General features: G+C 41.5%; 1 protein-coding gene across 1 annotated transcript in view; it reads left to right on the top strand.

Annotated features, from left to right (window-relative positions):
* Positions 1–4,802: 4,802 nt before the first annotated feature.
* The window catches only part of LOC126484121 (DNA-directed RNA polymerase II subunit GRINL1A-like), a 40,333-nt gene continuing 29,582 nt past the window's right edge, over positions 4,803–15,553 (top strand). Inside the window, exon 1 of the mRNA XM_050107507.1 lies at positions 4,803–5,085. Coding sequence (XP_049963464.1) covers positions 4,934–5,085 — 152 coding nt within the window. The 5' untranslated portion in view covers positions 4,803–4,933. The remainder of the gene's footprint in view (positions 5,086–15,553) is intronic.

The raw sequence follows: 15,553 nt of genomic DNA, 5'->3' as shown, positions 1-15,553 counted from the left end.
GCACATCTGTTCGACGTCCCTTCTTAAAAACGAGGATGACCTGTGCCCTTTTCCAATCCCTTGGAACACTACGCTCTTCTAGAGACCTACGGTACACCGCTGCAAGAAGGGGGGCAAGTTCCTTCGCGTACGCCGTGTAAAATCGAACTGGTATCCCATCAGGTCCAGCGGCATTTCCTCTTTTGAGCGATTTTAATTGTGTTTCTATCCCTCTGTCATCTATTTCGATAACTACCATTTTTTCATCTGTGCGACAATCTAGAGAAGGAACTACAGTGCAGTCTTCCTCTGTGAAACAGCTTTGGAAAAAGACATTTAATATTTCGGCCTTTAGTCTGTCATCCTCTGCTTCAGTACCATTTTGGTCACAGAGTGTCTGGACATTTTGTTTTGATCCACCTACCGCTTTGACATAAGACCAAAATTTCTTAGTATTTTCTGCCAAGTCAGTACATAGGACTTTACTTTCGAATTCATTGAACACCTCTCACATAGCCCTCCTCACATTACGTTTTGCTTCGCGTAATTTTTGTTTGTCTACAAGGCATTGGCTATGTTTATGTTTGCTGTGAAGTTCCCTTTGCTTCCGCAGCAGTTTTCTAACTCTGTTGTTGTACCACGGGGGCTCTTTTCCATCTCTTACGATCTTGCTTGGCACATACTCATCTAATGCGTATTGTACGATGGTTTTGAACTTTGTCCACTGATCCTCAACACTATCTGTACTTGAGACAAAACTTTTGAGTTGAGCCGTCAAGTACCCTGAAATCTGCTTTTTGTCACTTTTGCTAAACAGAAAAATCTTCCTACATTTTTAAATATTTCTATTTACGCCTGAAATCATCGATGCAGTAACTGCTTTATGATCTCTGATTCCCTGTTCTGCGTTAACTGTTTCAAATAATTCGGTTCTATTTGTCTAATATGTTATCTCTACAAGTCGGTTCTCTGTTTAACTGCTCAAGGTAAATTTCAGATAATGCACTTAAAAAGATTTCACTGGATTCTTTGTCCCTGCCACCCATTATAAATGTTTGAGTCTCCCAGTCTATATCCGGCAAATTAAAATCTCCACCCAGAACTACACTCCTGGAAATGGAAAAAAGAACACATTGACACCGGTGTGTCAGACCCACCATACTTGCTCCGGACACTGCGAGAGGGCTGTACAAGCAATGATCACACGCACGGCACAGCGGACACACCAGGAACCGCGGTGGTGGCCGTCGAATGGCGCTAGCTGCGCAGCATTTGTGCACCGCCGCCGTCAGTGTCAGCCAGTTTGCCGTGGCATACGGAGCTCCATCGCAGTCTTTAACACTGGTAGCATGCCGCGACAGCGTGGACGTGAACCGTATGTGCAGTTGACAGACTTTGAGCGAGGTCGTATAGTGGGCATGCGGGAGGCCGGGTGGACGTACCGCCGAATTGCTCAACACGTGGGGCGTGAGGTCTCCACAGTACATCGATGTTGTCGCCAGTGGTCGGCGGAAGGTGTACGTGCCCGTCGACCTGGGACCAGACCGCAGCGACGCATGGATGCACGCCAAGACCGTAGGATGCTACGCAGTGCCGTAGGGGACCGCACCGCCACTTCCCAGCAAATTAGCGACACTGTTGCTCCTGGGGTATCGACGAGGACCATTCGCAACCGTCTCCATGAAGCTGGGCTATGGTCCCGCACACCGTTAAGCCGTCTTCCGCTCACGCCCCAACATCGTGCAGCCCGCCTCCAGTGGTGTCGCGACAGGCGTGAATGGAGGGACGAATGGAGACGTGTCGTCTTCAGCGATGAGAGTCGCTTCTGCCTTGGTGCCAATGATGGTCGTATGCGTGTTTGGCGCCGTGCAGGTGAGCGCCACAATCAGGACTGCATACGACCGAGGCACACAGGGCCAACACCCGGCATCATGGTGTGGGGAGCGGTCTCGTACACTGGCCGTACACCACTGGTGATCGTCGAGGGGACACTGAATAGTGCACGGTACATCCAAACCGTCATCGAACCCATCGTTCTACCATTCCTAGACTGGCAAGGGAACTTGCTGTTCCAACAGGACAATGCACGTCCGCATGTATCCCGTGCCACCCAACGTGCTCTAGAAGGTGTAAGTCATCTACCCTGGCCAGCAAGATCTCCGGATCTGTCCCCCATTGAGCATGTTTGGGACTGGATGAAGCGTCGTCTCACGCGGTCTGCACGTCCAGCACGAATGCTGGTCCAACTGAGGCGCCAGGTGAAAATGGCATGGCAAGCCGTTCCACAGGACTACATCCAGCATCTCTACGATCGTCTCCATGGGAGAATAGCAGCCTGCATTGCTGCGAAAGGTGGATATACACTGTATTAGTGCCGACATTGTGCATGCTCTGTTGCCTGTGTCTATGTGCCTGTGGTTCTGTCAGTGTGATCATGTGATGTATCTGACCCCAGGAATGTGTCAATAAAGTTTCCCCTTCCTGGGACAATGAATTCACGGTGTTCTTATTTCAATTTCCAGGAGTGTATAGCATGGCCGGGAAATCTACTCCAAATATTTTCCAAATTTTCCTTCAGGTGCTCTGCCACAACAGCTGCTGAGCCAGGGGTCCTATAGAGACATACAATTACCATGTTTGAGCCTGCTTTTACCGTGACCTTCAAAAAATGGCTCTGAGCACTATGGGACTCAACTGCTGAGGTCATTAGTCCCCTAGAACTTAGAACTAGTTAAACCTAACTAACCTAAGGACATCACACACATCCATGCCCGAGGCAGGATTCGAATCTGCGACCGTAGCGGTCTTGCGGTTCCAGACTGCAGCACCAGAACCGCGCGGCCACTTCGTCCAGCATTACTGTGACCTTCACCCAAATTATTTGACATTTCGGATCTCCGTCAATTTCCTTCGATAATATTGCATTTTTATCGCTATAAACATGCCTCCCCCTTCACTGTCCAGCCTGTCTCTACAGTATACAATCCAATCTGAGTTTAGAATTTCATTACTGTTTATATCTGGTTTCAGCCAACTTTCTGTCCCTAGTACTATGTGGGCATTGTGACTGTTGATTAATGACAGCAGCTCTGGGATCTTTCTACAGACACTCCTGCAGTTTACTATTACCACATTAATACTGTTATTCTCTGTTGCGTTTTGCCTACTACTACCTTGTCGCGTCTCAGGAGGCGTCTTGTCAGGCCTAGGGAGGGAATTCTCTAACCTAAAAAACCCACATGTGCACTCCACACGTAATCCGCTACCCTTGTAGCCGCTTCCTGCGTGTAGTGCGCGCCTGACCTATTCAGGGGGACCCTACATTTCTCTACCCGATAGCGGAGGTCGAGAAATTTGCACCCGAGATCTCTGCAGAATCGTCTGAGCCTCTGGTTTAAGCCTTCCACTCGGCTCCAAATCAGAGGAGCGCAATCGGTTCTGGGAACGATACTACAAATAGTTAGCTCAGATTCCATCCCGTGAGCGAGACTTTCCGCCTTCACCAACTCCGCCAACCGCCTGTATGAACTAAGGATGACCTCTGAACCCAGACGGCAGGAGTCGTTGGTGCCGACATGACCAACAGTTTGCAGTCAGGTGCACCCAGTGCTCTATATCACCGCCGGCAGGGCCTCCTCCACATCTCGGATGAGACCCCCCCGGCAAGTAGACAGAGTGAACACTGGCCTTCTTTCCCGACCTTTCCGCTATCTCCCTAAGGGGCTCCATCACCTGCCTAACGTTGGAGCTCCCAATCACTAATAAACCCCTCCCCCCCGTGTGTCTGCTCGGACCTTGCTGAAGGACGGGCCACATGTCCACTCACAGGTTGTGCGGGCGATGCCACACGGCCAGCCTCCACGTTGACCCTCCGCCTCGTGCGCTGCGAACGCCACTGAACCCGCCACTCCCTTCGGGAGAGGGTGGCCCAACCGCGCCCGGAACCCGCGAAGATGTCTCGACAGCAGGGACCGTGAGCGAAGCATGTTAACACCTGGGGTGTACCATGCGACACACCATACTCCTCACTGCCGCTACACTCCGAGGCAGCAGCCTGAAGACGGCCGACCGCGGCCATCAACACGTTCAGCTGTTCGCAAACAGTGGCCAGTTCCTCCTGCGTCCATACACAGCAGTCACACATCCTATCCATCCTAAGAAATCAATTTACTGTAGAGGGTTAATCAACTTTTAACTAGACTGCTAATCCACTAAAGGCGGCTGATAGCTGACTAAACTGTGGTTACTAGACACTTCTTGTTGAAAACAATGAAAATAAGCACTACCTGTCTCTGGACTGTATTCAAAACAAACGCTAGCACTATTGGCACTACAGCTGACTAAAGGGACTCTCTCTGACTGTATTCAAAACAGACACGAAATATATGGAACACTATTACTAGTACTCGAAAATTAAAGCTCCCTAAAAGCAAAAACACACGGAAGAAGTGTCAAGTAAGAAAAATACAGTTAATATTTAAATTAACGTAGCTCGCTGCACAGCAGATGTGAAGCAGACGGCAGTTACGACGACACTGACACTATTGGCACTATAGTTGACTAAAGGGACTCTCTCTGACTGTATTCAAAACAAATACGAAATCTATGGAACACTATTACTAGTACTCGAAAATTAAAGCTTCCTAAAAGCAAAAACACACGGAAGAAGAAATGACAAGTAAGAAAAATACAGTTAATAGTTAAATTAACGTAGCTCGCTGCACAGCAGATGAGAAGCAGATGGCAGTTACGACGGCACTTTGTCCTATCGATGCTACCTCCCATCATCATGTTCCTTGCTTCTATGAACGATGTAGGTATCTTGAAATTAGCGTCCTCGAAAGTCCGTGCTATCGATATCGGTCACGTAAACAGTAGTATTTGTTTTGACTTTCTTGCACAATGGGTTAAACTGCTGTGTTGCATTGTGATTTGTGAGTTGCATGTTCGGGCCATGTTCCATGATCGAATAATCAAGAGGATACCTGGCAAATTGCCTCCTCTATCTGGCAAAGAAAAACAAGGACATTTGGATGATTTGTCGACGATTCCATATTCGCAGTTATTGGACCTTATTGCCAGACAGGAGAAACTTGTATCCAATAAGTAAGATCTTATTTCGCCGTTAATCATTCGTATAAATCGCGGAATGTTGGTTCAAAATGCGACAATACAGTCAGTGAGTAGCAAATAAGCTCTTCTGACTAATTGACAGGAACTAGGCAATAAATCACACTTGTATTCAGTGGTATGTTATATCCTCACAATCAGACTTTTGCATGGAAATGGGGGGCTTTGAATTCACAACTTGTAGTTGGCAAGAGAAAGAAAGATCTTTTATTGATTATCAAGTCTCCATAGCATTCGTGGTGAACCCGAATTCCACCGATAAACTTTCCCAAGTTGTTCAGATATAAGTCCAAAGTATGTTAGTTAGAAGGACCTGTGGCTCGTTAGGAAGTCATGCGTTTTGTTTGATTTCATACCACATTTACCTTTGTGTTTGTATTGCACTGAAAATATGTGCGTAACAGTGCAAATGTCGGCAGTGTATCATATTTTGTTCACTTCACTCACGACAGTTGACAACAGCACCCACTTTACTCTCTGTCCTTAAGTGTATAGAAAAGAAAAAGTAATGTACAGTCGTCTTTATAACCATCTTATCTCAAATAACATACTGTCAAAGTCACAGTTTGGATTTCTAAAAGGTTCTGATATTGAGAAGGCTATCTACACTTACAGTGAAAATGTACTTAATTCATTAGACAAAAAATTGCAGGCAACTGGTATATTTTGTGATCTGTCAAAGGCATTTGACTGTGTAAATCACAATATCCTTTTAAGTAAACTAGAATATTATAGTGTAACAGGAAATGCTGCAAAATGGTTCAAATCTTATATCTCTGGCAGGAAACAAAGGGTGTTATTAGGAAAGAGACATGTATCAAGCTATCAGGCATCATCCAACTGGGAACTAATTACATGTGGGGTCCCACAAGGTTCCATTTTGGGGCCCTTACTTTTTCTTGTGTATATCAATGACCTTTCATCAGTAACATTACCAGATGCCAAGTTTGTTTTGTTTGCTGATGATACAAACATTGCAATAAATAGCAAATCAAGTGTAGTCTTAGAAAGATCAGCCAATAAAATATTTGTAGACATTAATCACTGGTTCCTAGCCAATTCTTTGTCACTAAACTTTGAAAAAACACACTACATGCAGTTCAGAACTTGTAAGGGGTGTCCCAAGAGTATATGTCTAACATATGATGACAAGAAGATAGAAGAAGTGGACGGTGTTAAATTCTTGGGATTACAGCTTGATAATAAATTCAACTGGGAGGAGCACACCACAGAACTGCTGAAGCGTCTTAACAAATCTCTGTTTGCAATGCGAATTTTGTCAGACATAGGGGATATAAAAATGAAAAAGCTGGCATACTATGCTTACTTTCATTCCATAATGTCATATGGGATTATTTTCTGGGGTAATTCATCAAGCCAAGCTAAAGTTTTCCGGGCACAAAAACGTGCAGTAAGAATTATATGTGGTGTGAACTCAAGAACATCCTGCAGAAGCCTGTTTAGGGAACTAGGGATACTAACTACAGCTTCCCAATATATTTATTCCTTAATGAAATTTGTCATTAAAAATATATCACTTTTTCAAACCAACAGCTCAATTCATGGAATCAATACTAGAAATAAGAATAATCTTCACAAGGATTTAAAGTCACTTAGTCTTGTACAAAAAGGTGTGCATTATTCAGGAACACACATTTTCAATAACTTGCCAGCAGCCATAAAAAGCTTAACAACCAATGAAATTCAGTTTAAGAGAAGCCTAAAGGATTTATTGGTGGCCAACTCCTTCTACTCCATTGATGAATTTCTGAGGAAAACCAACTAATTTGTATATAAGTACAACATAACTTCTGCACAATTTCAGTGCAGTAATGTGTTCACTGAAAATTTGTGTGTGTGTGTGTGTGTGTGTGTGTGTGTGTGTGTAAGTATAATCTAACTTCTGCACCATTTCAGTGCAGTAATGTGTTCATTGTAAATAAGTATTACAGTAGTTGTATTACATGTTTCTCACCTTATAAATAAATATAAAACTTTTTTATTTTAAATTCAGTGCAATAGTATTTGTAAAATGACTCTTAGTGTTCATTAAAAAATGACGATCATTCCACTTGGGACCTGTGGAATGGTACATTAGCTTATTTGTTTTAGTTTAAATATTTGTCATGTATTGTTGTTTTTCTGACATGTTCCACATCCTGGAGGACCTCCTCACTACGGATCAATTGGAATGAAAGTAAATCTAATCTAATCTAATCTAATCTAATAGTCGGTACTGCTCAGTTCTGTGACTCTTTTTCTTCGGCATTGTTAGTTGTACGTTAACAGTGATACACAGCAATTTAATTAGGTTGACTGACGAAAAGCCGGCCGATATGGCCGTTGTTATGGGTTCGCTAATGCAATGGAAGTGTTGTACAGCAGTGGTATGCTGAGTTGTTCGCGCAACGACTGCAGCTAAATCATATTGTACATGTTTCGTTTGAGGATTGTTGCATCACTCTATGTTTTGTGTTGCATGTTTTGGTAATTGCGTATTGCAGACATTTTCATAGCTAGAAAGTCATTTGGGGTAACAAACCGAATTAGCTATAATTATTATTCAGTAAGAAGTCACCAGAAACAGTTTGTCCCATATTCCAAAATATATAGAAAACATGCCTGAACAACTTCTCTCTCACATCTTGTTGACAACCAATTTTAGTAGCATGCAGCTTTATGGTATTACAGACAGTAGTTCTTATCTGAAAACAATAAGGCACAATAAAGGTAGGCTTCACAATATTTCCGATAGTTTGTTTTTTATGGTGCAGGTAAAAATTTTAGTTAGAATAACAACTTACTAATAACGATAAAATTTGTGTAAGGTGATTACCAATGTAATATGAATTGTGCAAGCTGTTCTGCTTGGTCAGCGACGTATACTGTTCACAACTTTACACTCAGTACTTGATCAGCAGCAGCAGCTGACATGACACTAGGTCGCTCTTCCTCACTTTCTGTTGCAGTTGATACAAAGCCTCTTCCAGTTTTCATAGTGATTGTCTCTCTGGTTCTATATTCCTTGTATTCATTAGGTGCCCATTCCTTATGAACTAAACTATCTCAAAGCATCTTTCATATTTGTCATTAATATTTTTGGAATATCTTTGCAGTATGTTTGTTTTGCCATGAATGTAACATGGCATAATGGTTAAGACTCTGTACATGTGTGATATGAACAGAATATGAATTCCTGCCTTTCCAGCCTGATAACACGACTGCTTTGTGGCAAGTTTTAATATCAGTTTGCCCATATATTTACTAAATCTGCTGCCTATTTTAACTGATTTTCTATATTTGTGATTAGTGAACAACATGATATTGTGCTGATGGACCAATGGTGTCATTAACATGGTGGAGATATGAGCCTTGAGAAACAACAAGTGGTTGATGTGACTAATAACACTAAAACATTTGAAAAATAAAATCTTGTAACTTTAAAATCACATTGTGAAAAACAGGGTTTTTATCAGAAATGTAACTGTGGACCATGCAGTCTATATTTTAAAAAAAGTTTGGGACGACTAGGGACCTGAAATATTTGCATTTGTGATAAATGCAAATACAGGTACAAATTCTGCCTGAAATTCCAAAAACACAAAATTGCTAAATAAATGCTATATCAGAATGATTCGTACCCAGATGAACTATTTTATCATAAATGGTTGGCAATAGTTTTATTTTCTGCACATAGAACATGTAAGTAATTTTCGGTTGCTGGTATTGTACATCATCTGGTGAAGCCCAGTTTGGAAAGGTAATCTGGGCAAGACGAATGTTTTTGCAACGTAAAAAGAGCACAAACCCAACAACATATCAGCAGACTTGATGCTCTGGTGCGACACCAGTACAGGCAGTTGAATGGTCTGTATAAGATACACACCACATAATGCAATGTAGGACTCAGCTGTGGTACTTAGCATCTTCAAACAAAGCAGTGTGTACATTTGTTCTAGTCAAATCTCAAAAGCTGGTGCAGTGATAGGAAAAAGAAGACTTATGAATGTATTTCAGCCACACTGAAAGTCTTCCCCCTAAAGTGCCATTAGTGCTAATATCAAGTCATCTTCTGTGCGAAGCACTTTGTCAATTCTATTTGTAGCTCTGCCAAATATAGGTCACACAGCTATGAATGCACACAAAACATTCTGCAGATTTTGGATATGGTAGTTATTGAATTGGTTGAAAAAAGAAAAATAATGTCAAACACCTGCCATCAGAGAAGCGCTCTGTTCACCAGCAGGAAAATGCTGCTGCTTCTCATCAGAAACATACATTTGTTGAAGTGTAAATAGTTCCAGAAGAAGAAAACAAGCATAGACCACCTTGGAAAATTATTGAAGTTTTTGCAGAAGCCAACATTCCATTCAAAAATCTCATCAATCACCACTTTTCTTAACAGTAAATTTCAAAACATAAAGGCTTCACCTTCAGGCACACTGTATAACAACCTTTTAATTTTGTGCATCTAATCATTCACAAACAAAAATAATTTGGATGTGAATTTTAGCAAAGGTAGATGCTACCTTTTCATGTCTCCAGTCAAATGACACATTCATTGACTTTCGCTAACGCACAACCAGACTGTCATCTACCAACCTAACCTAGGCCTACACTGCAGATAAATGTGACACTACTAGCTTTATTTAACATCAGTAGCTTTTTGTTATGGTACAAGCATAGTCAGGTCACAACCAAGTTATCACATTCCAACCTAACCTGGACCGAGGGATACATTACTGTTCATTGTGTCCACACACACACACACACACACACACACACAAGTAATGAATTACATTATAAAGAAAACAGTGACTGGCTGACATCTGTGACTGAAACAAGTAAACAAAAACAACCCAGATATCTACAGGCTGGCACAGATAAAGGTAGCCCATGCATGTATAAAGGAACTGCAGTGAATTTACAGAAATGAAAAGCTGAAATGGACGTACCATTTTTTTACAGTGAAAAACACATTTATAGAGGATGTTGAAAGTAGCTGCCTGCAACATCAGTGCACAGTTGTTCACGTCTAAGCATATTCAGACACACTTGGCATAAAGTTCAACTGATTTGCCTTTCAGTTCCTGTATTCTGTTCGGATTTGTGTCAGACCTTTCTCTTTAAGTGTTCTCACAGGAAAAAAATCATGTGGTGTTAGATCCGGCTAATGTGGTGACCATAAATACTAGCTGACAGTTTGTCCCTCAATGAAGACATGGACTCATTCCAGGAATATTTCAGATGCATGACATTTTGCCCCATCTTGCTTGATGGTTGCCACAGGTTCTGGAAATAAGGGAATTTCAAACACATCAGGAAAAATTGAAAAAAGAAAAATAAAACTGGAAAAATATCATTTTTGTCTCAGTAGATGAAATGGGTTGTTTACTGAGTTGTCATGCATCTTCGTTGACTGGGTGCAGCTGAATTCATGCACCACTTCCCTACTCTCATTCCTACTGCTTCTCCCCGTCCTACCACTCCCCTCAGCTTGCAGTCAGTTGTGTGTATGAGTTGTGTCTGTGTGAATGTGTGTGTGCTCTCATTTTCTGACAAGAGCTATGGCTGAAAACTTAGTTGTGATTGAGATAGTCTTTCTATGTGTTCTATGTGCCTGTCTGTGGCTTGGCAATCATCTTTATGGTGAGTTGCTGCCAATCCTCATTATTATTGATTCTCAGAGTATTTGAACAAATTAACTGTCGCATGAATTGATCACTGTCATTTCATTTCATTAACATGCTGTCTGTGGCTCGTGAATAGCTGGCCACTTGGGTGGATTTCCATGATGCGCCAAAACCGAAAGCCATTTCTGCAGGTATCTGTAATGCATCTAGCCTACTGATCTGAAGCCGTACAGTTCCAACTAATGTGCAGGGCCTGCTTGTTGGATCTAGTCTCACCGATCTGCTCTCAGGCCGTGTCTGTTTGTGTGTGGTGTAATGTAGCGGATTTTCGGGGTTTTTTATTCATGGACCCATGGTGCTCCCCAACAGGTCAGAGACCATGGGCGGTGGAGTTCAGGAATTGCGACTGTCTCACCGCAAGCACATTGTACAGTGTAGTGTTTTATAAAAATTTAATTTGTTCTAGTACATTTTGGCACTTGAAAAGTAGTTTAAATATTATAAAGTGGGGATGATAATAAGAAGAAAATTGTGTCAGTTGCTGGCGGTATGTACACTCTGTACTCGTATATTTCTTGAAAGAAAAATCGCACAATACCTGTAAAATAATATATATAATAAAGTAGGAAATAGCTGACAATAATGAACATAGTAGAACCAACATTTTACTGGTGGTCACATACAGCATTGGTTTACACAATTCTTCCCCACCTTACACACTTCTCGCAAGAGGCCTACTTCTTTCTGAGGTTATTTCTGAAATCAGTGAAGGTATTTTAAATCTGTCTTGTGACTCCAAGGAAATGTGCATTTTTGTCACCGAATTAGTTCTGTTTTATTGGAATGAGAAAAATATCATTGGTCTTAATGAAACACACGTAGCATTTGGCTTGATTTCTCCTTCTAAAAACTGTTCATTACAAAAGATTTTATGTTATTACTTAAGATTTTGCTCACACCAGGAAACACCTTCTCCTTGCTGGTTTCTTTTATATATTTTCTTGTTTGTACTGCTGTTTTTTGTACCATAGTTGCAAAGACTGATCGTCAACTTATGTGTTATTTTATCCTTGAGGTCTCAAAATTCGTCAGGGAAAAAATGCTAAAACTTGTGTGGAAATCAGGGAATTTCACTTGGTGAAACTTGTGGCAACCCTGTGTTCATTGGGTTGAGCACAACATGTATCAAAAATTTCCATAAATTTATCTGTCTTGAGGTTAGAGAGTTAAAAACAGTCAAATTATGTATGTTCCTGTTACACCACACCAAATGCTTTTTTTTTCCCCCCATCATGGTGTCATTGCTGACACACAGTGTTAGGGTTCTCCAGTGCCCAGTACCTCGTGTCCTGTGAATTCACTTAACCGTATAGATGAAACTATGCTTCATCACCATTGATAAAATGGAAAGTGCCTAACAAACCACTGTTGACGTTATTTGAAAACCACGTGCAGTAGTCTACATGTTTCTGACAGCCATCCTCCCATAACTGCTGCACAACTGTCAGACGATATGGCTCCAAGTTAAGACTTTTCAGTATCTGCTGGCATCTCCTCCTACTTACATGTGCCTTTTGGGCCAGTTTACATGTAGACTTCTTTGGGCTCTAAATAATTCTTCGGCAAATGTCTGCAACAAATTCTGCTGTGCGAACTGAAGGGATTCTTTGTCAGTTTACTTTTTGCACAGTGCATAGGTGTGCCAATTTTTATACAGATTCTGTTTGCTCTCATTCCTGGTAGTCTTCTATCCAGCTACTCGACCCCAAAAATTTTGCGAGTTTGATTAATTGAACCTGTTTTCACATAGTTTCCACAATTTCAGTTCTATCTTCTATTGAGGAAGTCATTTTGCAGACTGCAAAGAGAGACATCTAATTTCACTGGTGAAATAAACTGAAATGCTGACAGAAGAATGCTAACAATTGATTATTGCGTAAATATGTCAATTGTTGTAGCTGTTTATTCTATTTCAGAAGTAGAAATATTGCATGTGCATTCAAAGGGGAGGCCAGCTATTTTTAATTGTGCCACCTAATATATAGCCTATGGTGACACAATTCAAGGAATATACCTGTGGCTCATGCTGTCATTAGACTCCTTTATTGCCGTGTTATACTTTGTCTAATGTGCTGATAAATACACCCAAATATCTCACAATCTGGTTGCTACATTTTCACATACCTAGCCATGACCCATTTGATGACTTCGTCAATGCATAACCAGACTGTCATTGCTTTATATGTGATGCTCACCTGCAATCATCTTGTAGACATCTGTTGAAGAAGTTGGGCATGCTGACTACTGCCTCATAGTATATTAATTCCCATGTGAAGTTTGTTGCAAATATTCCACTATAGTTCAAAAGGAACAACAATGTATATAATTACAATACCAGAAAGAAAAATGACACGCATTAATTTCATATTAAGGTTAGCAGGAAAGGGGTGCACAATGGTGCAACAAAAAAAAATTTAATCATTTTCCCAGTGATATAAAACATCTGACAGACAGCAAAGTAAATTTTGAAAACAAACTGAAGAAGTTTTCTCCTTGACAACTCCTGTGCCACTGAAGAATTTGTATTACTTTAACGTGTATATGGTAGTGATAGGAATTTGAACTCACTTCTGTATATCTCTTGTCTTTTTTGTAAAAAAGAAAAAAAAAATGCTTTGAAAATTTCAGAATGTTCCAACTGTACAAATTAATGTACGACGTAAATGTAAAATTACTCATTCCTTATCATTACGATCTATCATGCAAAACAATCCATGGAACATGTAAGTAACCAACTGACCAGGTATTGCTTCAAGGTGGGCTTTCTTGGTGGAGACTACTTTCCTTTGTATAGTAATGTGTAATTTTGCCTGATATTTAGTTTTATATATTCACCAGTTCTCCACTTGAAATAACTTCGTGTCTTGTTCTTAATAACATTATCAGCAAAAGCAGCCACATTGTCCATGTTTATATAGACAATTAAGGATACTAAGGGATAGTATATGGAAAAATAGAGTTCTCCTCCTACTACAATGAGGCACAGACTTTTGAACACAGGCACTATCAGATGACCACATAACAGGAGAGCTCCTGTAGTAATTAAGAAAGCTGACATATAAATATGTTTCAGGAGCTTTAGTCATCTGAACCGTGCAGATAGTGTATGTCCCCAAGCTTATTTGGAGGCAGGGGCTATGTCAATAAAGCTCTTTAAGAAGTTGGGCCATACTGGCTGAAGTTAAATTCTGGTATAACAAACCTGAGGCTTATGAGCTAAGATATGGCCAGTGTCACCAGTCATCAAATAATGTAAATTCCAAGCTGGCATCAGTGACTTAATGTGCAGCATTACAGTGGAATATTTTGTGTTCCAGGGAATAGAACATTAGCCTACTTGCTAATCAGGACTCTGAGACAAACATTTATAATCATATAAAAAACCACACTCTCAAGATTTACTGTGCTCTGACAAAGAGGATGACTGCTGATGTGGAACTGCGGTTAATGGGATATCAGTTCATATCAAATGAAAATGGTCAAATAGGAATAATTTAACTAGTGGCAGGGAGAATTTGGAGCATGAGAAGATGCGCCAACAATCTGTGCAGTCACATAGCTGTGTGCTGTGCACAGTTGAGGTTGTTGATACATTGTGGCTTGGATGTCAGAGTGAGTGCATTTCGGAAGGCGATGAAAAAAACAAACAGGAAAGAAGAGAAAGAGTGGACAGTGAGTAGAGAAATGTTTCAGGGATAGTAACAAAGGAAAACACCACAGGGTTGTGTGATGGAAGAAAAGGAGCTAGGCAAAATCAAACAGTGGAACATCAACAGTTATGAAAAGGATCAATTGGCACTCACCTTAAAGACAACAAATTGAACTGCAGACAGGCATAACAGAAAAACTGTTACACGCAAAGTTTTCAGCCAAAGCCTCCTTTGGAAAAAAAAGAAAAACACACCCACATCCACACAAGCAGGCACATTTCATGCACAAATGATCACTGTCTCCAGCCACTCTAGCCAGACTGCAACTGTTGTATTCAATATAATCAACACTGTTGAGTGGGACAGGGAAGTGGGAGGGGTACCAGAGTATGGGTGGGGGAGAGAAGAGCACTGTCTGGTGGAGCATGCAAACACTAGAAGGCATCAGGACCAGGTTGTGCCCAGAGGCTATGGGGTAGAGGGGAAAGGGGGAAAGACCGGTGAGTGTGTTGGTAGAGAGCAAGCACAATAAGGGTGAGGGGGTGTGTGAATTGGCCGGAGGTTGTAGGACAGATTGTGTGGAAACTGTTGTGTGGAGGGTGTGGGGACAAGGTTGAGGCTGGGATAATTTTGGGAGCAGAGAGTGTGTTGCAGGGATAACTCCCATACGCACAATTCAGAAAACCTGGTATTGGAGGGGTGGATCCAGGTGGCTCGGGCCATGAAGCAATTATTAAAATCAAACACATTATGTTCAGATGCATGTAGTGCCACAGGATGATCCACTTTCCTCCTGGTCACAGTGTGGCTATGGCCATTCATCTTGCTGGACAGCTGATTGGTAGTCATACCATTGTAAAAATCTGTGCAGTTATTGTAGTAGAGCTGATATATGATGTGCCTGCTTTCACAGGTGGCTTTGCCTCTGACCGGGTAGAATAAACCTTTGACAAGACTGGAATAGGAAGTGCTGAATGGGGGGATTGGGTAGATCTTGCACCAGTATCTTCCAAAGCACTATAATACCTGTGGCAAGGGACTGGTATTGGGAATGACATGGGGATGGACTAAGGTGTTGTGGAGGTGTAGGTGACAGAACAC

This window comes from Schistocerca serialis, chromosome 1 (genome assembly GCF_023864345.2).
Source record: "Schistocerca serialis cubense isolate TAMUIC-IGC-003099 chromosome 1, iqSchSeri2.2, whole genome shotgun sequence".
Taxonomy (NCBI): Eukaryota; Metazoa; Arthropoda; class Insecta; order Orthoptera; family Acrididae; genus Schistocerca; species Schistocerca serialis.
The sequence above is the reverse complement of the archived record's forward strand: the minus strand, read 5'-3'. Positions and strand labels throughout refer to the sequence as shown.